Source organism: Hyla sarda, chromosome 7 (genome assembly GCF_029499605.1).
Source record: "Hyla sarda isolate aHylSar1 chromosome 7, aHylSar1.hap1, whole genome shotgun sequence".
NCBI classification, from domain to species: Eukaryota; Metazoa; Chordata; class Amphibia; order Anura; family Hylidae; genus Hyla; species Hyla sarda.
Genome location: NC_079195.1, coordinates 200,749,673 through 200,773,077, shown reverse-complemented (window position 1 = coordinate 200,773,077; position 23,405 = coordinate 200,749,673). Strand labels below are relative to the sequence as shown.

The window sequence follows — 23,405 nt, the reverse complement described above, 5'->3', positions numbered from 1 at the left end:
GGACCCAACGCCGAGCGTCCTCAGGCTGGATGTTATAGTAGTGAGTGGAGTAGATCTGATCCTTCGACCGCTGCTCCGGCTATTGTTGCTCATAGCTCTGGATTCCTTTTCTGTTGCGTGAGAGAATTTCAGCAGCGCAAGGTCCAAGTGCAGAGTTCTAGCAGTGAATCCTGTAATTTCAGCCAGAACAAAGGGGTCACGGGGGCCTCCTCTGTAAAGTGAGAAGACGTCCTCTTATTGAAAAAGAAAAAGGCAGAACTCCTTTTTGTGGGCTCGGATAAAGGATGCGGAGCTGAGGAGAGACTCCACTTACAAGTAGAACGACTTGCGGAGAGGTTTGAGGGCCGCTTGACATCGCCGTGTTAGGGCGACAGGATGAAGCGATTCTCGTTGTCGGGCCTGAGGACCGTAGTAGGCGTCTGTGTATTTCTGGGGGTGTGCATCACCATTGCGGCCCTCTGCCTGACGTTGGGACGACCGCCAAAAAAAGGTACGGAATACACCACTAATGGAAAATCAGATCTGCTACTTTTTGGGTTCATGGTCGATGATGATGATGATGATACAATTGAGAACAATACCACTACTACACCAATAGATGATGCATATTTAGGATTATGTTCCTAGAACAGCGGTGTCCAAACTGTAACCCTTCAGATGTTGCAAAACTACAACTCCCAGCATGCCCGGACAGCCGTTGGCTGTCCGGGCATGCTGGGAGTTGTAGTTTTGCAACATCTGAAGGGCTACAGTTTGGACACCGCTGTCCTAGAAGGTTGTATCTATGGCTTGTGCATTTTTTCCATTTGCGTGCTATTGGCAGATTGGATTATATTCGTGGACAGATATTTTTTATCATTTGTATATGTTTTATATAACACTCTTTTTGTACCTTTACAAATTTCAATAGTGTTTAGAGAGGGGGGCAACGTCATTTGCTAGATTTATTATTGTCATGCACCAGTTTTCGCCTACATCCCCCCCCCCCCCCACCCCTTTGTGCCTATGGGTCTGTAATTTATTATTGTCATGCACCAGTTTTTGCCCCTCCCCCCCCCCCCTTTGTGCCTATAGGTCTGTAATATGGACTCATAGGGTCAGCTAGCTTGTCAACTCCAATGCAGGACTTCACCCTGGGAGTAGGTTTTTGGTATCGTGCATATTAAGTAGATGGAGCGCATTCACAAGACGAGCCATTACATGCACCATTAATCTCTGCAGCGATAGTGATCTTGAAAGGCAAAAAGATAAGAAAACGGCTTGGCGAAAGCCAGCACTAATATCATGTCTATTCTGATGCTACCCTATGGAACTATGGGTGACCTGGCATAGGCATGTGCAGCCTGTTGCATTAGGATGTGCACCCTAAAGCACAAACTCGTGCGTGTGCATATATATATATATATATATATATATATATATATATATATTTCCCCATAGGAATAGGCAGAGTAACCTGTTCCCCATAAGTATAGACAGTTACTCCCCACCTCTTCCCCATAGGTATAGGCAGAGTTCCCACCTCTTCCTCATAGGTGAAGACAGAGTTCCCCCCCCCTTTCCTCATAGGTGAAGGCAGAGTTACCCCCCCCCCCTCTTTCCCTATAGGTATAGGTAGAGTTACCCCCTTTCCCCATAAGTATAGGCAGTTACCCCCCCTCTTCCCCATAGGTATAGGCAGAGTTATCCCCCCCTCTTCCCCATAGGTATAGGCAGAGTTACCCCCCTCCCCTCTTCCCCATAGGTATAGGCAGAGTTACCCCCTCCCCCTCTTTCCCATAGGTATAGGCAGAGTTAACTCCCCCCCTTCCCCATAGGTATAGGCAGTTACCCCCTACCCCCCCCCCCCTTCCCCATAGGTATAGGCAGAGTTACCCCCTCCCCCTCTTTCCCATAGGTATAGGCAGAGTTATAGGCGCCTGTACAGCGTGCTGCATGGGGGCAGAGGTCACGTCTCCTCTGTGTAAGCTGCAGATGCGGCTCAGACAGAGGGGACGCCTTCTACTGTACGCAGCGCTGTCTGCTGGGTACGCAGCGAGTGTCCCGGATCCTCAGTAGAGACGGTGGGCCCTTAACCCGGTCAGGCCCTCGGACGATGTCCTATCGGACCGGCCGGTCAGTCCGCCCCTGGATTAGGGCGTGCCCAGGCATACCAGGCACACCCCGTGCACACGCCTATGTCACCTGGCATGTATGTTACCTCCAAAAAAAAAAAAAAGGTTAAAACAACAGATGGTACAAAAAAAAGTAGCCTCTACACCAGTGTTTCTCAACCAGGGTGCCTCCAGCTGTTACAAAACTACTCAAAGCATGTCTGGACAGCCAAAAAATAATCATTGTTTTGAGACATGAAGCCACCTCAACCGTTTTCCTTATCTCCCATACACAGGCTATGTTCACACACAAGTTCCGCATAGATTTGTGAATTCCGCGGCTGCATTATTATGACTCTTATTCCGCATCTATGTTGAATTTTTTTAAAGAATTTGTCCAGAATTTCCTCCTGAATACACAGAGCACAATTACAAAGAGCTTTTATTCTTTGGAAAAGTTCAAATTTTATGGAGAAAAAAGCCCCATTCACTTTAATGGACTTCCACAGTAGGAACATCCGCAGCAAAAATTCGGCAGTGTGAATGGGACTTGGGACTCCCATTGACGTTAATAAGGCTATAAACACATGCAGAATTCTCATGCGACCAAAATCGCTATGTAGCCACAGCCTAATGGATAGGAGGGGAGATTTATCCAAACTTGTGTAGAGGAAGAGTGGTGCAGTTGCCCATAGCAACCAATCAGATTGCTTCTTTCATTTAAAAAAAAAAAAGTCTTGTGAAAAAAATGAAAGAAGCAATCTGGTTGCTATGGGTAACTGCACCACTTTTTGTCTACACATGTTTTGATGAATCTTCCCCAGTGACCACAGATCCACAGCCACATTATTTGGGCAGGGCTCCCCTGTTCTAACAATCTGTAAGGATCAGAGCCGTCTAAATAAGAAGTAAATTCTTTCCTATCATACACAGAGGTAGCTCCAGGCTGGAGGTTCCTTTTCTTATGATAGACGGAATGGTTGGTTGATTGACAGTGTAAAAAAAAATAATAGCTACGGAATCTCTTGAGTGACATTTTACTTAAAAGAGTACTCCACTACCCCAGAGTTCAAAACATTTTGTTCCGAACGCCGGGTGCAGGCGGCAAAGGTCATGACATCACGGCCATGCCTCTTGTGATGTCACACCACGCCCCCTCAATTCAAGTCTATAGGAGGGGGTGATTCCCCCTCCCATAGACTTACATTCAGGTGGCGTGATGTCAGGAAGGGGCGTGGCTGTGATGTCACTGCCTGCAAAATATTCTGAACACTGGGGAAGTGGAGTACCCCTTTAACCTCACATTGACCACCTATATTTTTTATCTCTAAACCCTCTGCTATCCTTTTCAGGTACAGCGCACTCCTCATTCCCCACCGGAGGAGACATGTTGGACTATCTTCAGTCCATAGGAGAAATACCAACCCGTGATGGACTACATGTCACCTGGTATCATGCCGCGAACAACAAGAGCCAGATGCAGGAAGCACTAAGCAGTAAATACGTCTTTCATTACTCAAGTGTATAAGAACTTATCATTTACGGTTATTTAAAAAAAATAAAAATGCTGGTCCTGATTGATCAGTATCTCCATATACAGAAATAGGGAGGGATCTGTCAATCAGGACCATTGGGGCGTTGACAAGCCAGCAGAGACACGCCTCTCTGACTTTTTGCCCCATTCCTGACTTTGCAATCTGAGTCCCAGATAGATATATCCCCCGATAGGTAGGGGTCCCCCAGTAGGTAAATAGGGCCCCAGATTGTTATTTCCCACATCAGGTAGGGCTCCGCCAGTAGGTGAATAGGACCCCAGATTGATATGTCCCCCATCAGGTGGGGCTCCCCAGTAGGTTTATAGGGCCCCAGAAAGATATGTTCCCCATCAGGTAGGGCTTTCCACATAGGTAGATAGGGGCCCAGATAGATATGTCCCCTATAAGGTAGGGCTCCCCCAGTAGGTAGATAGGACCCCAAATTGATATGTCCCCCATCAGCTATAGGGGATCCCCTGGTAGGTAATTAGGTCCCCAGATAGATATGTTCTCCATCATTGTAATAAGATTTTCAAGAATATTTGATACTGAATTAAGGGACATTTTTTATATTATATAATATATCAAAACTCATATTTTTAAACTATGGATCACTATAAGGGTTTGTTCCCAGATTTACATTTTTTTTATGCAGGTTGTGAAGACAAAGCCAGAAAAGTAATTCCTTTATACATGTCCCCAATTCATGATTTATTCCTGGCTTTGGCAATCAAAACAGAACATGGAAGCATACCATTGGGCGAACTTTTGTCTTACCATTACTTTCAACCATATAAAGTGCCAATGGCCTATAAATCTCCCGACACCATCATGGTGTTCTCCTCACGGACATATCTTACCCCTTGGACCCATATAAACACATAATCCTTTATCATGTGTCATAGATGCTATTGTGGTTCCCTGAGCACTGTAGATCGTGTGCACTGAGCTCATTATCTGGACCTGAAGAAAATTTATTGTGCATGAAATTTCTATTGTCATCTGCGGTAACATGACACTTGGTTGTATAGACGCACTTTTGTCCACCCGAAAACATTCCACTGCTTCCTTTATTCTGCTGTTGAATGATAAACTGTGCTTAGGAACAGCAGCTTTACTTTGGTATTTTATACAGTTTTCACAATTCTATCTAGACATTTTTTTTATGTTTTACTTTTCCTATCTACAGATATTTACATTAAAATGAAAAGAGGACCTGTCACATTGGAAATGCAGTCCGATCTGAGGGCATCATGTTATAGAGCAGAAGGAGCTGAGCAGATTGATATATTGTTTTGTAGGAAAAGTTCCAGGATAACTTGTCATTTATGCAAATTTCTACTCATTCTGGGCTGAGCAGTCATGTGGGCGGTCCTACTCAGTGATTGACAGCTAGCTGTGTGTATAAGTGTGCATGTAGACACCGCCCACCTGACTACTTAGTTGTTGACTAAGGGTGACCTACACCCAAAACCCATCAATGCCTGTCTTGCCATGTCGTATTGTGTGTCATTATTGGAATTAATCCACAAGTTTTTTATGCACCAGTGCCATGCTGGAATCTTTTCTTTTCAGATGGTCCTGAGTGTAACCCTGCACTGTCTGTACTGTGTCTGGGCTACATCGGGTGACATGGATTTGCTTATCTATTTGCACAGGTGGTGTCATGGTTTTAGAAGCCGATGTCAATGTGGAAGGGCACGCAACCCCGAATGAGACAAATATTCCGATCATGGCTCATCCACCCGACGTATATAGTGACAATACACTACAAGAATGGCTGGATACCGTCCTTCATTCTTCAAAAGGTGCTAAGTGATTTAGTATTTTATCAAAACAATTATCATATAAAAAGTTTTTGCGGATTATGGGCTACAAGTTTTTGAATGGGCCAGGTGTAATTTAATAGAAATAATTATAGTTAATGACAATTCATTATATTATACTTAATGATATTACATTAAAGGAGTTTTCTACTTTGGAAGGATTCCCTGATGATCAAGTACAGGATTAGCAGAAATCTGCAGGGAACCTGTCATCACTTTATTGCTGCTCAATCCAGGAGTCATTGGGGTGGATCCCAGTGGCTTTCCCATGCCTTTCCAGTCTTAAAGGGGTTTTCAGGAGGAAAATTAGTGTTGAGCGGCATAGGCCATATTCGAATTTGCGATATTTTGCGAATATATGGACGAATATTCGTCATATATTCGCAAAATTTGCATATTCGTAATATTCGCGTTTTATTTTCGCATATGCGAAAATTAGCATATGCGAAAGTTAGCATATACAAAAATTAGCATAAGCATATGCGAAAATTCGCCCGCCAGTCTCACACAGTAGTATTAGAGCCTTCTTTACACCACACAAGCTGGAAGCAGAGGGATGATCACTGTGATGTGTACTGTGAAAAAAAAACGAATATTCGTAATTACGAATATATAGTGCTATATTCGCGAATTCGCGAATATGCGATATTCGCGAATAAAATTCACATTGCGAATATTCGCGAGCAACACTATGGAAAATAAATATTTTCAGATTAACTGGTGCGTGAAAAGTATATATTATAATTAAATGATATTTTCTGTGTTATCACGAGGGCTATCTTTTTCTTCTACACGGACTTTGGTCTATTTAACACGTTACTTGATATCAACAAGTTTGTTCGGGACAGTGTTATACAGAAACATTTTTCCAAATCTTCTAGTGATGATATGCTTGATTACCATACTGAATTTATTCATCCATGTTCTTCTGATACTGTGAACAATGCATATACTCCCCTTGGTTTTGATTTTAGTGATTTACCATATTTTTCGCCCTATAGGACGCACCGGCGTATAAGACGCACCCTATTTTTAGGTGCAAAAATCTAAAAAATTTAACAGTTTGAACCCAATAGTGGTCTTCAACCTGCGGACCTCCAGATGTTGCAAAACTACAACTCCCAGCATGCCCGGACAGCCGTTGGCTGTCCGGGCATGCTGGGAGTTGTAGTTTTGCAACATCTGGAGGTCTGCAGATTGAAGACCACTGCATAGGAGGTAATACTCACGTGTCCCCGCCGCTCCGGACCTGTCACCGCTGCCCTGGATGTCGCTCCATCGCTGTCGCCGTGTCCCCGTCGCTCCGGAACGTCTCTGCTGCCGGCCGGGTATCCTTGCTCTCCGTCGCCGTCATCACGTTGTTACGCACGCCGACGCATGTACGCGACGACGTGATGACGAGGAAGGAGAGCGCCGGCCATACAGGGGATCCCTAAACGGAAAAGACACCGAGGAGGCAGGTAAGGGTTCTCCCGGTGTCCTGTAAGCACTAACCCGGCTATTCAGTCGGGCTGTTCGGGACCGCCGCGGTGAAATCGCGGCGGTCCCGAACAGCCCGGCTGCACAGCCGGGTTAGTGTCACTTTCCCTTCAGACGCGGCGGTCAGCTTTGATCGCCGCGTCTGAAGGGTTAATACGGGGCATCACCACGATCGGTGATGTCCTGTATTAGCCGCGGGTCCCGGCCGTTGATGGCCGCAGGGACCGCCGCGATAGGTGTGTATTCGCCGTATAAGACGCACCGACTTTTTCCCCCCAGTTTTGGGGAAGAAAAAGTGCGTCTTATACGGCAAAAAATACGGTATGTTTATCATCAGAGTTACAGAACCTTAGGGATAATTTACTACCTGATACATCTTCACCACCATTTAATACTCGTAATCCTTCCTTCTATCCCGTAGCCTCTCGTACTCCTATATTAGATATTTTTCAGGAGACATTTGAACGTGAACTGATCTTGTTGTCTAAAAAAAATCTCGACATGCCCATCACAATTTAAAGGGGTACTCCAGTGGAAAACTTTAAAAAAAAAATTAAAAAAATCAACTGGTGCCAGAAAGTTAAACAGATTTGTAAATTACTTCTATTAAAAATCTTAATCCTTCCAGTACTTTTTAGGGGCTGTATACTACAGAGGAAATGCTTTACTTTTTAGATTTCTCTGATGTCACGACCACAGTGCTCTCTGCTGACCTCTGCTGTCCATTTCTGTCCTAAAAAGTACTGGAAGGATTAAGATTTTTTAATAGAAGTCATTTACAAATCTGTTTAACTTTCTGGCACCAGTTTATTTTAGAAAAAAAGTTTTCCATGAGAGTACCCCTTTAACGTTGGATGAACGAGAGGCACTTCGGCATTTGAAGGACATACAAGATCTTACCATTAGACAGGCTGACAAGGGTGGAGCGGTGTTGTTGCTAGATAGTGGTCTGTATCAATCACTTAATTTATCTATGATATCCGATATCTCTACATACAGACGCTCTCCAGCAACCCCACCGCTTCCTTTCGGAGTACCTTACAGGATCTTATCCATCTTGGTACATTCAAAGGTTTTCTTAGTGAAAAGGAAGCTGAATTTATATTTGTTTCACATCCCACCATTGCTATTTTTCATTATTTCCCTAAAGTTCATAAATGTATTTTTCCCCCACCCATGCGACCTATACCGTGTTTCTCCGAAAATAAGACCGGGTCTTGTATTAATTTTAGTCACTTAAAACACACTAGGGCTTTTTTTCAGGGTAGGGCTTATTTATTTACGGTATGTACATTGAACAACATACCGTACATTGCCCCCCAACGCCCCCTCCCCCGGTTTATCAGCCCAGCACTGCACCCCACATCGGGGGACTAATCGTACCGTATGTCACCCACGAGCGCCGCTTCTTTCCCCCCTGCCAAATAATTATCAGCCGCTGCGCTATACTCTGTATTCCTGTGCCCGGGCTGCAAATATTAAAAAAAAATTTTTAACTTACCTTCATCCTCCGTTCCCCCGTTGCTAAGGAACCGGCCTCATGGTCCCTCCCCTGTTCTTGCTGCTTCCTGGGGATGGGAACGTCACAGAGCCTTCAGCCTAGCACCGGCCGCAGCAATGTCCCGCCTCTGCCGATGATAGGCTGAGCCCACTGTCATGTAAGAAGCCAGCTGGCTTCTTACATGACAGTGGGCTCAGCCTATCATCGGCCGAGGCGGGACATCGCTGTGGCCGGTGATAGGCTGAAGGCTCTGAGACGTCCCAACACCAGTAAGCAACAAGAGCAGCGGAGAACAGTGACGCCGGTTCCTTAGCAACGGGGGAACGTAGGACGAAGGTAAGTTAAAATTAGTTTTTTAATATTTGCAGCCCGGGCATTGCCTAGGTCTTATTTTCGGGGTAGGGATTATATTGCAGCCCACCCCGATAATCCAGCTAGGGCTTATTTTCGGGGTAGGGTGTATTTTTGGGGAAACAGGGTAGTTGCTGGTATAGGTAGCTTAAACAAAAATATGTCTGCATGGGTCGACAGTCTATTACAACCTCTTGTCTCTACCATACCGGGTTTTGTCCACGATACAAAACGTTTATTATGTGGTCTGGACAAAGTCAAATGGACTGATACCATGTCTTGGCTAACTGCCGACGTGTCTTCTCTTTATTGGGTCATCCCACACGACAAAGCTCTTATTGCCTTACAATGGTTCCTTGAGAAATATTCCCCCTACCCCACTGATCTACAGGAATACATACTACTTGTTGTTGAATATTATTACTTTACATCATTTTTTCATGTTTGATCGTATGTATTTCCTGCAGATCACCGGGGCGGCTACGGGGGCTAAATTCTCGCCATCTTTGACAAATATTTACATGAGTTGGTGGGAGTTGCGCTATCTATTGTCCCACAATAATCCATTCAGGGACCACCAACTATATTATGCTCGTTATATAGATGACTTGCTTGTCGTGTGGGATTCCGATAAAGAAACATCGCAACACTTTTCAGCTTTTACCTAAATGATGACGCAGGAAACCTTCAATTTACTGTATCGTTTCACAAAGGTACAGTATCCTTTCCTGATCTAAACCTCATTGGCGACAACTTTAAACACAAAATTATATCTACCACATTCAGAAAAGAAACATCTGTTAATTCGACTCTGCACGCTACCTCGTGTCGCCCATTTCACGTCGTGAAGAATTTACCTATCGGCGAGGCTATTCGAGCACGCCGCAATTGTTCTGGATTAACGGATTTTTCATGTGAAATGGATGATCTCACATGTCGCCTTAAAAACAGGGGTTAGTCAGACTGGATGTTAAAACAGGCTTCTGATATTGCCTTAACCCCTTAAGGACCACGGGTTTTTCCATTTTTGCACTTTCGTTTTTTCCTCCTCACCTTTTAAAAATCATAACCCTTTCAATTTTTGCACCTAAAAATCCATATGAGGGCTTATTTTTGCGCCACCAATTCTACTTTGCAGTGACATCAGTCATTTTACCCAAAAATCTACGGCGAAACGGAAAAAAAATCATTGCGCGATGAAATTGAAGAAAAACGCCATTTTGTAAGTTTTGAGGGCTTCCGTTTCTACGCAGTACATTTTTCGGTAAAAATGATGCCTTATCTTTATTCTGTAGGTCCATACGGTTAAAATGATACCCTACTTATATAGGTTTGATTTTGTCGGACTTCTGTAAAAAATCATAACTACATGCAGTAAAATTTATACGTTTAAAATTGTCATCTTCTGACCCCTATAACTTTTTTTTTATTTTTCCACATATGGGGCGGTATGAGGGCTCCTTCTTTGCGCCGTGATCTGAAGTTTTTATCGATACCATTTTTGTATTGATCGGACTTTTTGATCGCTTTTTATTCATTTTTTCATGATATAAAAAGCTACCAAAAATACGTTATTTTGGACTCTGGAAATTTTTTGTGCGTACGCCATTGACCGTGCGGTTTCATTGATACATTTTTATAGTTCGGACATTTACGCACGCGGCGATACCACATATGTTTATATTTATTTTTATTTACATGGCGTTTTTTTTTATGGGAAAAGGGGGGGTGATTTGAACTTTTATTAAGGAAAGGGTTAAATCACATTTATTAACTTTTTTTTTTACACTTTTTTTTTTTTTTTTTTTTTTTTTTTTTTTGCAGTGCACTGTTCTTATACCCTGTTGACTGCAAAGCCATAGCTTTGCAGTGATCAGGGTAATCGGCCATCAATTGCTCAAGCCTGAATCTCAGTCTTGGAGCAATCAATTGCTGAGGGGACATGCCGGAGGCAGGTAAGAGGACCTCCGCTCGTGTCCCAGCTGATCAGGACACCGCATTTTCACTGCGGTGGTCCCGATCAGCCCCGCTGAGCAGCCGGGCAACTTTCACTTTCGGTTTAGACGCGGCGTTCAACTTAGAACTCCGCATCTAAAGGGTTAATAGCGCGTGGCACCGCTATCGCTGCCGCGCGCTATTACCCCCGAGTCCCGGGATCAGATACATGCCGGGACCGACCCAATATGACGCGGGGTCACCACGTGACCCCACGTTATATTGCGGGAGCCGGCCAAGGACGTAAATATACATCCTTGGTCGTTAAGGGGTTAAAGGGGCATTCCAGGAAAAAAAAAATGTTTTTATATCAACTGGCTCCAGAAAGTTAAACAGATTTGTAAATTACTTCTATTAAAAAAAATCTTAATCCTTTCAATAATTATCAGCTGCTGAAGTTGAGTTATTGTTTTCTGTCTGGCAACAGTGCTCTCTGCTGACATCTCTGCTTGTCTCGGGAACTGCACAGAGTAGAAGAGGTTTGCTATGGGGATTTGCTTCTAAACTGCGCGGTTCCCAAGACAGGTGTCATCAGAGAGCACTTAGACAGAAAAGAACAACTCAACTTCAGCAGCTCATAAGTGCTGAAAGGATTATGATTTTTTTTAATAGAAGTAATTTACAAACCTGTTTAACTTTCTGGAGCCAGTTGAGATATAAAAAAAGTTTTTTCCTGGATAACCCCTTTAAACAAAAATAGACAAGATCTTATTAACGTTAATCGTCGCAGTCGTCGATTCACATCGCTATCCTCCAGATCAGTCATGTTTTCTACTCAATATAGCAGGCGGTTTGGGGAAATTTGTAAAATTATGCATAAATTCTTGCCACTTATCACCTCTGATCCTGCTTATATCCATTCTTTATCTGGGGGATACCTATGTGTAGCAAAAAGAGCCCCCACTTTGGGACAATTTTTGTCTCCCAAACAGGAACATACCTGGCTGAAACATGTCGGGACATACAGATGCGGTCATTAAACCAGGCAATACATTTACTTCTTTTTCTACAGGCAAATCATATTGTACCAAACAATACAGTGGTCCCTCAACATACGATGGTGATCCTTTCCAAATGGACCATCGTTTGTTGAAACCATCGTATGTTGAGGGATTCGTGCAATGTAAAGTATAGGACAGTGGTCTACAACCTGCGGACCTCCAGATGTTGCAAAACTACAACACCCAGCATGCCCGGACAGCCAACGGCTGTCCGGGCATGCTGGGAGTTGTAGTTTTGCAACATCTGGAGGTCCGCAGGTTGAAGACCACTGGTATAGGAAGTTGTACTCACCTGTCCCCGCCACTCCGGCAAGGCCTCTGCTTCCCCGGCATCCTCGCTCTCCGTCGCCGACATCATGTCGCTACGCATGCCGCTCCTATTGGATGACGGGATGGCGTGCACAGCGATGTGATGATGACGATGGAGAGCGCCGACGATGCAGGGATCCCGAAGAGGACGCGCCGGAGCCCCGAGGACAGGTAAGTGATCGTCAGCGGACCACACGGGGCACCGTAAACGGCTATCCGGTGGCAGCTGAAGCAGTCTGCGCTGCCGGATAGCTGTTTATGCGATGGCCCCGACATACAAAAGCATCGTATGTTGATGCTGCCTTCAACATGCGATGGCCTCTGAGAGGCCATCGCATGATGAAATTATCGTATGTCGGGGCCATCGTAGGTCGGGGGGGGTCACTGTACATTAATTGTAACACTTCTCTTGTAATATATTTAATTTCATGCATTCAATGCAAGTTACAATATGCGGGATGCACCACTACCCCACTTAAAGGAAGGATTCGTAAGCACTTGTCAGACTTTCCATTTTTCAATACCCGCAATACTTCGGCAGTATCCACACACTGCGCACAAGTACATGCAGGCAGTTCAGCATCCCTGACTAGAGATGAGCGAACTTACAGTAAATTCGATTCGTCACGAACTTCTCGGCTCGGCGGTTGCTGACTTTTCCTGCATAAATTAGTTCAGCTTTCCGGTGCTCCGGTGGGCTGGAAAAGGTGGATACAGTCCTAGGAAAGAGTCTCCTAGGACTGTATCCACCTTTTCCAGCCCACGGGAGCACCTGAAAGCTGAACTAATTTATGCAGGAAAAGCCATCAACTGCCGAGCCGAGAAGTTTGTGACGAATCAAATTTACTGTAAGTTCGCTCATCTCTACTCTGGACAGTTCCTGAAATATACAGAGGTGTCAGCAAAGAGCACAGTGGTCAGACTGGAAAGAACAACACAACTTCATCTGTAGTATACAGCAGCTGATAAGTACTAGAAGGATTAAGATTTTAAAAAAGAAGTAATTTACAAATCTGTATAACTTTCTGGCACCAGTTGATTTAAAAACGTGTTTTTTCCTCTGGAGTACCCCTTTAATTGATAGATCTCTGCCTGTATGGGTATAAGAAGAGATCTATCACTCAAGATAGGTGGAGCTGGGAGAATCCATCAGGGACCGCTATATGACTTGTGGTTTAGGCACCATGAAAAGGATGACAGGTTTCCTTTAGTGACTGTAATAAAAGCCTACTCAGTAATTGAAACTGTTCAGTTCCAGGGTCTATGGGGGGGGGGGGGGGGGGGGAGGAGATCTATGACAACCTATCCAGAGGAAAAGTTGCGGAGATACCTATAGCTTACAGATCGCTTCTTTCATTTTTGAAAAGGCCTCTGTAAAATGAAGTAGCGTATTTTTCGCCATATAAGATGCACCCAATTTTAAAGGATGAAAATTTAGAAAAAAAAGATTCTGAACCTTCAACCTGCGGACCTCCAGATGTTGCAAAACTACAACTCCCAGCATGCCCGGACAGCCGTTGGCTGTCCGGGCATGACGGGAGTTGTAGTTTTGCAACATCTGGAGGTCTGCAGGTTGAAGACCACTGGTATAGGAGGTAATACTCACGTGTCCCCACCGTTCCGGACCCGTCACCGCTGCCCTGGATGTCGCCCTCCATCGCTGTCGCCGCGTCCCCGAGGTGTCCCCGTCGCTCCGGAACGTCTCTGCTGCCCGTTATCCTCGCTCTCCGTTGCCGCCATCACGTCACTACGCACGCCGCTCCTATTGGATGACGGGACGGCGTGCGCGACGATGTGATGACAACAAAGGAGAGCGCTGGCCATGCAGGGGATCCCGTCACGGAGCAGACACCGAGGAGGAAGGTAAGGTCCCTCCTGGTGTCCTGTAAGCTGTTCGGGATGCCGCGATTTCACCGCGGCGGTCCCGAACAGCCCGACTGAGCAGCCGGGTTAGTGTCACTTTCGCTTCAGATGTGGCGGTCAGCTTTGATCGCCGCGTCTGAAGGGTTAATACAGGGCATCACCGCGATCGGGGATGTCCTGTATTAGCCGCGGGTCCCGGCCATTGATGGGCGCAGGGACCGCCGCGATAGGACAGGGTTTTAATATGTATTTGCAGTATTGGGGAATAAAAAGTGCGTCTTGTACGGCGAAAAATACCGTAAGTGATCTGATTGGTTGTTATGGGCAACTCGGAAACTTTTCCTTTGCACAGGTCTTGATAAATCTCCTGAAGGCCGACATTGATGTTATTGTCTCATATATATCCATGTTATCGGCTTATTCTGTGTAGGTATCAAATTGGACTTCAAAAGTATCAAAGCTGTTGGACCCTCGCTTGACATATTACTCGCCAAGTCCTCCAAGACTTCTATCAACCGTCCTGTATGGCTCAATGCAGACATCGTGGCTGGTCCCAACGTCAATCATGAAATTGGAGTAAACGCTACAGAGTCAGTATATATATATATCCATTTGGTAAAATTAATTGTGTTTCAGAGAGGCGAGATGTCTAATATAGAGCAAAAGAAAATAAGGCAATGTTCACACGATGGAATTTCCGTGTGGAACTCCGCATCGGAATTCAGCCTGGAGATTCCGCAGCAGCAAAGTCCCATTGATTTCAATGAGATTCTGCTGTGTTGTTCACATAGCATAATTTCCACACCGGAAATTCAAATTTCAGTGTCCGCAGAAAGAATAGACATGTCTATTCTTCCTGTGGACAATGGCGAAATGCATTGCCGTCTATGAGACGGAGCATTCGCGAGCGGTCCTAGTGGCGGCACTTTATGCCAGCGCTCCACACTCAGGGAAGATTCTCTGTGCAGACAATCCCCGTGTGAATTTATGAATTCGGGTAGAAAACAGACATGGTCGCACATCTACAATCTTGTATAATGATCTGATTGCTTCTCAGCATAATATCAAAAACTAACAGGTTGTTAGTATACATTTTTGATCAAAAAGTACAAGCCCACTCGCCACGTCAAGGCCACCTATTTAGACTGGGTCCCTAACGTCCCTAGCATAAAATGGCGTAGCACTGGGCGGCGACCACCACCGCCGCGACACCAGTGCCCACGGGGGGGAAACGACCCACCGGCAGAGCGGCCCCAATGCCACTCAAACCAGTCTATTGGCCGCACCCCCCCCCCCCAACCAAACCCCCCCCCCCCCCGCAGACACGGCGCCACGGCAGCAACGGAAGCCGCACAGCACTGCCCAGTGTGAACAAGGTGTAAAAGCTCACTTACCATGCTCTCCCAGTCAAACCCGTGTGAATTTAGCCTAATTCTACTGCAGCCCATGGACATGAGTGCTGCTCATTGGGTAACAAAATTATTATAATTTTTTTTATTAATTTATTATTTTTAATCTTATATAATAAGATTTCTTATAATTGCAGGTTTCTAAACCTAATCCAAGAGAGGTTCCCAAACATCACTATCTCCCCAGGCTGGGTGACGTTGTACTTACCACCCATCGTATCCAATAGAACCTACTCGAGAGAAATGGTTGAGAAGATGTACAATCTAGTGAAAGATTTGCCCCAAAAAATCACTTTCCCAGCCCGGGCTGTCCTTACCCGCTCAGCGTGGGAGAATTTCTACTGGCTCCTGAAGCAATCTGACCGGTAAGCAGGACACGTGGGGGAGGGGGGTCACACATGGATATGGAAGGTGTTCTTTACGTAAGAACAACATGGAAACTACGTAAAAGCAGTGTTTTGGTAGAGGGGGCGGGCGTGACGTCACGAAGGGGGCGGGCGAGACGTCACGCCCGGCGGCCGCGAACACAGAAGCCCGCACACAGCGTTCGGAGTAATGAACTTCCGGACGCTGTGAACGGAGCTCCAAAAGTCAGGGCAGTGCACAACCCCTTTAACATAGGGGAAGATTTATCAAAACCTGTCCAGAGGAAAAGTTGCTGAGTTGCCCATAGCAACCAATCAGATCGCTTCTTTCATTTCTGAAAAAGTCTCTGAAAAATGAAAGAAGCAATCTGATTGGTTGCTATGGGGAACTCACTAACTTTTCCTCTGGACAGGTTTTGATAAATCTCCTCCATAGTGTATAATTTTTGGCAGAATAAATGCTGTATAACTTGTAACTTAGTTAATATCCCTTCTCATTCTGGATCTATTGGGCACTCCCATTCCCCAATAAATAGCCATCTGTGGTAGCGGGGTGTGTGTGGTGCAGGGCAGATGTAGTTACCCTAGGGGCAGATGGCATTAACCCCTTGTATTCGTGACGCCAGGGCGTGGTTAAGCCTATAACCACCTGAAGGTATACCGCTGGATCCTGGGCTAGGCACGGGGGCAATAAAGACTCCGACACCAAGTTACGGACAACGGTAGCTTTACTGAGGGTAGACAGATGGTAAAGTCTATTCAGTTCAGCCAGGGCCCAAGGAGGTGACCAGTGACGCAGAGACCTTAAGGGCTTGCTGGGACTTGTAGTAGGACTGGACAATTGAATGCAGACCACACTGACTTGACAGATGACAGGGACTGACTTGACTCATAAAGCTGTGACTTTATCTTACTTTAGCAGGGAGCCCATAGGTCACTCTTGGGATCACCTGGTCACTGGTACCTCCTGGGTAACAATCACGTGACATATCACATAGTATAACTCTTAAAGCAACATCACATTTTATAACACTTTACATGGTAAAACATATTTACAATTGGGAAACAAGTGCAGGGGCCTTGGGGACACTGAAGGAGGCTGCCTGACAGGACAGCAGGAGCACGGGGTAACACCTCCCGTACTGGGCCACCACATATCTCTACATGAACATGCATATGAAGATAGTGATCAGTCTCTTATTAGGACTGCCCAACTGAATCCTAATGTAAAAAGGGGTACTCCAAAAGGAAAACATTTTCTTAAATCAACTGGTGCCAGAAAGTTAAAAACATTTGTAAATTACTTCTATTTAAAACTCTAAATACTTTCAGTACTTATCAGCTGTTATATATTACAGAGGAAGTTGTGTAGTTTTTTCCAGTCTGAGCACAATGCTCTCTGCTGCCACCTGTTGTTCACTTCCGGAGTACCCCTTGAAGAGGAGTATGAATGATCAAACATGCACCATGCAACTCCATTCATAGTCTATTGGAGTCACAGTAACTACTGTCTGGGCATGCTGGGAGTTGTAGCTCTAGGCACCTTGGTTGGGAAATACTGGTGTGTGAGTTACAGATCTGTGCTAGGTTACATAAGTCCACATCAGTGATGCTATCAGTATGATAACCGTGTGCTATATTATCTACACAGGTACAGCCTGACTTTATGGCAGGGGAGTTCAGACCCGCTGAAACTGGACGACCTTTTGTTTATCCGAGATAACAGCGATCCCGATGAGATCTATTATGACATTTATGATCCTCTGCTATCGGAATTTAAGCAAATAGCATGTAAGTTATCAGTGCAGTGTATGGGATGGGACAGGATTAACCTCTTCACTCACTTGGGAGCAAATATATCTCTACAATGTCGGATCCAGTCTTAAGGGCCCCATGAACTTTAAGGGTACGTTCCCACACGGTGTATTTGCTGCTGCGTATTTTATTTTCCCTGTTGAAGTCAATGGGTAGGAAAATACGCAGCAGCAAATACGCAGCAAAATACGCCATGTGGGAATGCACCCTAAAAATGTGCTGGCCAAACCCACCATATTCTTTGGGATCAACTGACTACTGTGTATAGGGTTCTCACGACATTCCCCATACAGAATCAGGATAAGCTATCTCATGTGTTTGGATTCCCTTAAGTTGGTCATACACATATGATGAACACTCATTCAGCCAACAGCTATTTCTCCCAATCCCTATACCCATGTATGCACAGCTCAGCTTAGTGTGCATGTATTCTGGATGGGGAAAAGGAAGAAAGCTGATTCCAGATTCCTCCAGTGGTGTCTTATCTGCCCAAGAACAAAAGGATCGGCCACTTGAAGTACAACATGCCCAACATCTGCCATAAGGGGAGAATCAGGAAGGCCCCCTAACACGTTAAATGTTCTGCCAATCCTGCCAAAATCTGCAGATTTAGCTTACATTAGTCTAATATGTCTGGCCAGCTTTACACAAGCCAGTCGCAGACCTTTCTAAGGCCCCATTCACACTGCAGAATGTCCACCTGGAAAATTTCTGAAGGCTGCAGGTGCTGGCACAACAAACCGTTGTTAGGACCACTCGGAAATGCACCGTCTCCATAGACCACAATAAATTTATAAGCAGATTACGTAGAAAGAATTGGCATGTCCGCAGCAGAATTGTGATGGTGCACTAGTGTTACTGTCTGTGGTACAAGATAGTGGCTTGGGGTGGTGAAATGTATCACTTCATGACACCAGAGCACCATTAACCTACACTGTCCTAGGATAGGACAGCTTCTCCTGGACCAGGCACAGGACAAGAAATACACCGATGGCAGGTTACGGATAACTGTCTTTACTGAGGCAGGAGTAGTAGTAGATGGAATAATCCTAACAGTGCAGATTAGAGTAGAGGAGATGCAGTGTGACCCTTGGGAGCCCTGTAGACTTGCTGTGACTTGTAGTATTGTGCTTGGGATTTTAGGTTTAATGTTGAGGCGTCTCACACGCCAGCCCCTGTAACATCTTTACTCCACCTTCTAGCATTAGCAAAACTACAACTCCTAGCATGCCCTGACAGTGAGGACATGCTGGGGGTTGTAGTTTTGCAACAGCTGGGAAGTCATAGGCGCTGTAATTGTACGGCGCTGAATGCAAACTTACTCGCTGCAGCACCGTACACTTATGGCGCATGGGTCCTATTATCCTGTCCAGAGCTTGTAAGAAAGTCTCCCACAGTGTGTGTATATATATATATATATATATATATATATATATGTATGATATGTGGTGGTAATGATGGTGGTTGTCAGTCTGTTGGGGGGATGTCTGAGGTTTGGCTAGGGGCATGTCTTAAGGTGTGGATAGGGGCATGGCTGGGCTTGGGCCTTGTTCATACCCATTATCCTGCTTTCTATTTTTCTATTTGATCATACCTCACACACATACCCCTCCCATGCTCACCCGTTACCATTCACTCCCTCATCTTTCACTTCTCTACTTTCCCTCCTCCCCCGCACTTTCATTCTTGCATTTACCCTTCTCACACTCCTATTCTCGCCTATATCTCCCAGTCTGGCCTATATCTCCCCTTATCCTTTACTACCTTTCCTCCACACCTTGTCCCCTCTTCCCAGTCCTGCACACTTCCTTTCTTTCCTCATCCTTTCACCATTATCCCTACACCTTTCCTTTGTCCCCTTTTCCCAGTCCTGCACACTTCCTTTCTTTCCTCATCCTTTCACCATTATCCCTACACCTTTCCTTTGTCCCCTTTTCCCAGTCCTGCACACATCCTTTGCATTCTCCCTTCCCTGCACACACTTACATTCACCTCATACATTTTTCCTTTATTACTCAGTTCAGCTTTTTCTTTCTACTTTCCTCGCTGCGCAGCACTGACCCTGTACTGCGCCAGCCAAGACATACCATTGCATCGAGAGGTCCTTGCGTACTACGGACTGAACCGATTCAACACTCTCCTGGTGTCATTGATTGGCCGCATGGCCGTCTGTTTGTTGTTACACGTGACCTCACCTCACAGTCACACGGGGCGTTCTATTGGCGTGTTTACCGCAGCCCTAGTAACGCGTCGCAGTGGCAGCCTTACCCGTGGATTTCTGCACACTGGAATTTTTCAGCTGGATTACGCTGTGTGAATGTGGCCTAAAGATCATGTCATATTAGGTGCATTATCTCCTGGTCACTGTTTTCCAATCGGTTTGCCTCCAGCTGTTGCAAAACTACAACTTCCAGCATTCCAAAGGCTGTCCAGGCATGCTGAGGTTTTCGTTTTGAAACAGCTGGAGGCACCCTGGTCGGGAAACACTGCTCTGGAGAATCCAACTGCCTCGTGCAGCTGCAGACTCTGCAAGGACATTCAGGAACACCCTTGTATAGTCATATACCATTCAGCCGGATAGTTCTAGCCATTCAGCAGTCTGCAAGTAGCTACATTTGTGACACTATGTGTAATTTAAATGTGTGCTTGTTTTTCAAGTGAATCCAAACAGGAAGAGACTGTTCTATTCCGGAGGCTCACTCCAGAGGTACTTTCACTCCGACGATGGTGATGGAATTTCAGTGAAGTGGTTTGATGCCGAGGCAAACGTCGCCACCATACAGAATGTTTTAGCAAGTAAGTAAAGCTTATCGAGTGATGGAATAGTACACCCCTCAGTATTGTCAAAGGAAGTAAAGGCATGGTACATGTCAAACCACAAGCTCCTTTTTATTCTCTCTAATGAACTGTCCTCTAAGGCTGATCTCCTTTATAGACGCGCAGAGTTTGGTGACACTCCTCCACCATACCGCTAATTGCTTGTATCACGTTGCGTATCCCACAACGCACAATGTGATACTAGTATCAGCTTTACAAATGTAGCTGCTACCCCCCTGTGTACATTCTCCCATTGATCCCCCCCCCTTCCCCCTGTGCCACTCCATTCCGCTCCCCTTGACCCCCCCCCCCCCCCCCATGCCACATCATTTCCCTCCACTTGATTTCCCTCCACTTGATTTCCCTTTGGGCAACATCATTCCCCCCCTTCCACTTCCCTTGTGCCATTTAATCCCCCCTTTTGATCACCCCTGTGCCATATAATTTCCCCCCCCCCTTGATGTTCTCCTGTGGCTTTTCATTCCCCCCCTTGACCACCCCCTGTCCCACATCATTAAACCCCCCTTTATTACCCTCCATCCCACATCATTAAACCCCCCTTTATTACCCTCCATCCCACATCATTAAACCCCCCATTATTACCCTCTGTCCCACATCATTAAACCCCCCTTTATTACCCTCTGTGCCACCAGGTGGAGGCATGGCGGGTCGGACAAGTGATGCCTGCCTGCGCAGCTCCTCGGCGCAACGTCTGGGGCGTCACTCGTCATTCCTGGTAGTCACCGCAGCTTACTGTTTTAAAGTGGCCATTGCTTTGGCTGCCTTTTTTTAAGATTAGCAACATGAGCTGTGCCCACTTAATAGCGATGATCAGCGGCGGCTGCTTATGCAGGACGGGATAGTCCCGTAACACACTTGGGGATTTCTGTCGACACACTAATGTGTTGCGGCACCCAGTTCGGTAAGCCCTGCTCTAAGGCTTTTCCTTACACCAAAATATCCCTTCATTTCTTCACAGAGATGAGGGAAATCAGACCAAATCCGAACCTAACAAATCATCCATAGATCCGAATACAGGGCCGGTTCTGCCCAGAGGCAAAATAGGCAGCAGCCTAGAGCGCCTTCTTGATGGGGGCACCGTTCTGCCCATTGCAAGAAAGTTAGTAACTAGCCAGCATCTGAAGCACCTGCCAAGCCAGAACCACCGTTGTATGAGGAGTGGGTTTGTTACAGTGTGTCACCCCAGTAGTAAGGTGGGGCATGTCAAGGGGCGCCAAAATTTGCTTTCACCTAGGGTGGCAAAAATCCTTGCACCAGCCCTGTCCGAATAGTCTAGAAAAAGTCTCTGTGCTTTCCAAGTGTTCAGATTTTCGGGAGAACACTGGTATTGACAGTCCTAGGCGATCTCTGTCTCATACCAGCCTTCTGCAGGAACTCAGAGAGCAAAATGACTTTACCTTTTTGTTAGGTAAGCATTCACCCATCACTAGTGCTCCACCTATTGATTTTATAGGAAGATTAAATCATCGGATCATTATGTTGATACATAGAGGTACTCAATATTTTGCATTATTTACAAAATTCCTCTCCCTACTGTAGGCAGTTTTGGCATGCTTACTCTCCAAGTCGAGATCCAGACGAAAAGTTCTCCTACCCCAATGGTGATCTTGACCAATTCGTCTTCAGCATTTCCACTGGAAGATCTTCTAAAGTTGATCACTGACAGTAATTCTCTGTGGGGAGTTTTCCTTAAACCAAATGACCAAGTATCCCTGAATGAAACGCTCAGTGTCCTGAAGAGACTAAATGACCAGAAGCTCCTAAATCTACCAGTGTGGGTTGGCATGGATGTATCTTACGAGAGTTTCAGTACACCTGGGTATATCCGGGGAGAAGACTTCATTGGTAGCATCAATTCTATCTTCTCGGGTGTTACAGTCGCTCCTGGGTGGCCCAAAGAACGGATGGCCACGGGTTACACCGAACCGATGGTGCAGGATATGCTAAAACTCTGCAAAGACCTTTGGCAGGAAATCTCCTTCCAGCTACGGGCAGCTGACTTGAGTACGACCTGGCAGAATGCAGTAAAACTGCTGACGGTCTCCCCCATGTATACGCTTACTGTGGAACACAGCACTGAGCAAGGATCATTCATGGATGGGTATCATGGACTGATGGCCATCAGAACTCACACCGAAAATGGCGTCTATTACAAACTACCACCAGATTACCGGAATTCGTTCATGACAAGTATCTACAGCACATAGAGGGAATCACTCATGGACCCTCTCACTGTGGGACCAAATTGAATTGTATGAACTTCTTTGATTAATTTCATCATAAAATGCTTAACAAATCCAGTAGTTCGTGATAAGGGATATGTAGTGTGTATTATTTATATAGAGGTAGACGTTCTTTACTGGAATGTGGGATGAGGGTGGTAGCTGAAGCATCTGATTGGCTTTTGTAAAATGTAAAGAAGGTTTGAAAAAAAAAAAAAAAATGACCATGTGTGTGACCTGATCTACTAGTCGGAAATGTTGGTAAGTGTATTTATAGAAACATACTGATCCAACATATCAATGCATTGATCTACAAATATATTAAAGTTAGTTTTGTCCTAAAACAATGGACTCCTTTCTGTGAAGTGCAAATAGTGCAGTGAAGTGCAAGAAAAAGCAAGACATTTTTAGTTTTTTTTTTTTTTTTTTTTACTGATATGGCAAGCTCTTATTGGATTTACCTACAAAGAAAGTCATTAAAAGAAGTACTCCCATGGAAAAATTTTTTTTTTTTTTTTTTAAATCAACTGGTGCCAGAAAGTTAAACAGATTTGTAAATTACTTCTATTAAAAAATCTTAATCTTTCCACTACATTTTAGCATTTCCTCTGTAGTATACAGCCCGTATACTACAGAGGAAATGTTTATCTTTTTAGATTTCTCTGATGTCACGACCACAGTGCTCTCTGCTGACCTCTGCTGTCCATTTTAGGAACTGTCCAGAGCAGCATATGTTTGCTATGGGGACTTTCTCCTACTCTGGACAGTTCCTAAAATGGACAGCAGAGAGCACTGAGGTCATG

The 23,405-nt window shown here is 45.2% G+C and overlaps 1 protein-coding gene across 1 annotated transcript; it reads left to right on the top strand.

Moving 5' to 3' along the window:
* Positions 1-22,939, top strand: FAM151A (family with sequence similarity 151 member A). The gene is made up of 8 exons (XM_056532182.1): positions 1-490; positions 3,446-3,589; positions 5,287-5,436; positions 14,384-14,543; positions 15,500-15,727; positions 17,379-17,518; positions 20,201-20,338; positions 21,920-22,939. Exons 1-8 carry the CDS (start codon positions 376-378, stop codon positions 22,585-22,587), a joined length of 1,743 nt encoding a protein of 580 aa, XP_056388157.1. The 5' UTR covers positions 1-375; the 3' UTR covers positions 22,588-22,939.
* The last annotated feature ends 466 nt before the right edge of the window (positions 22,940-23,405 follow it).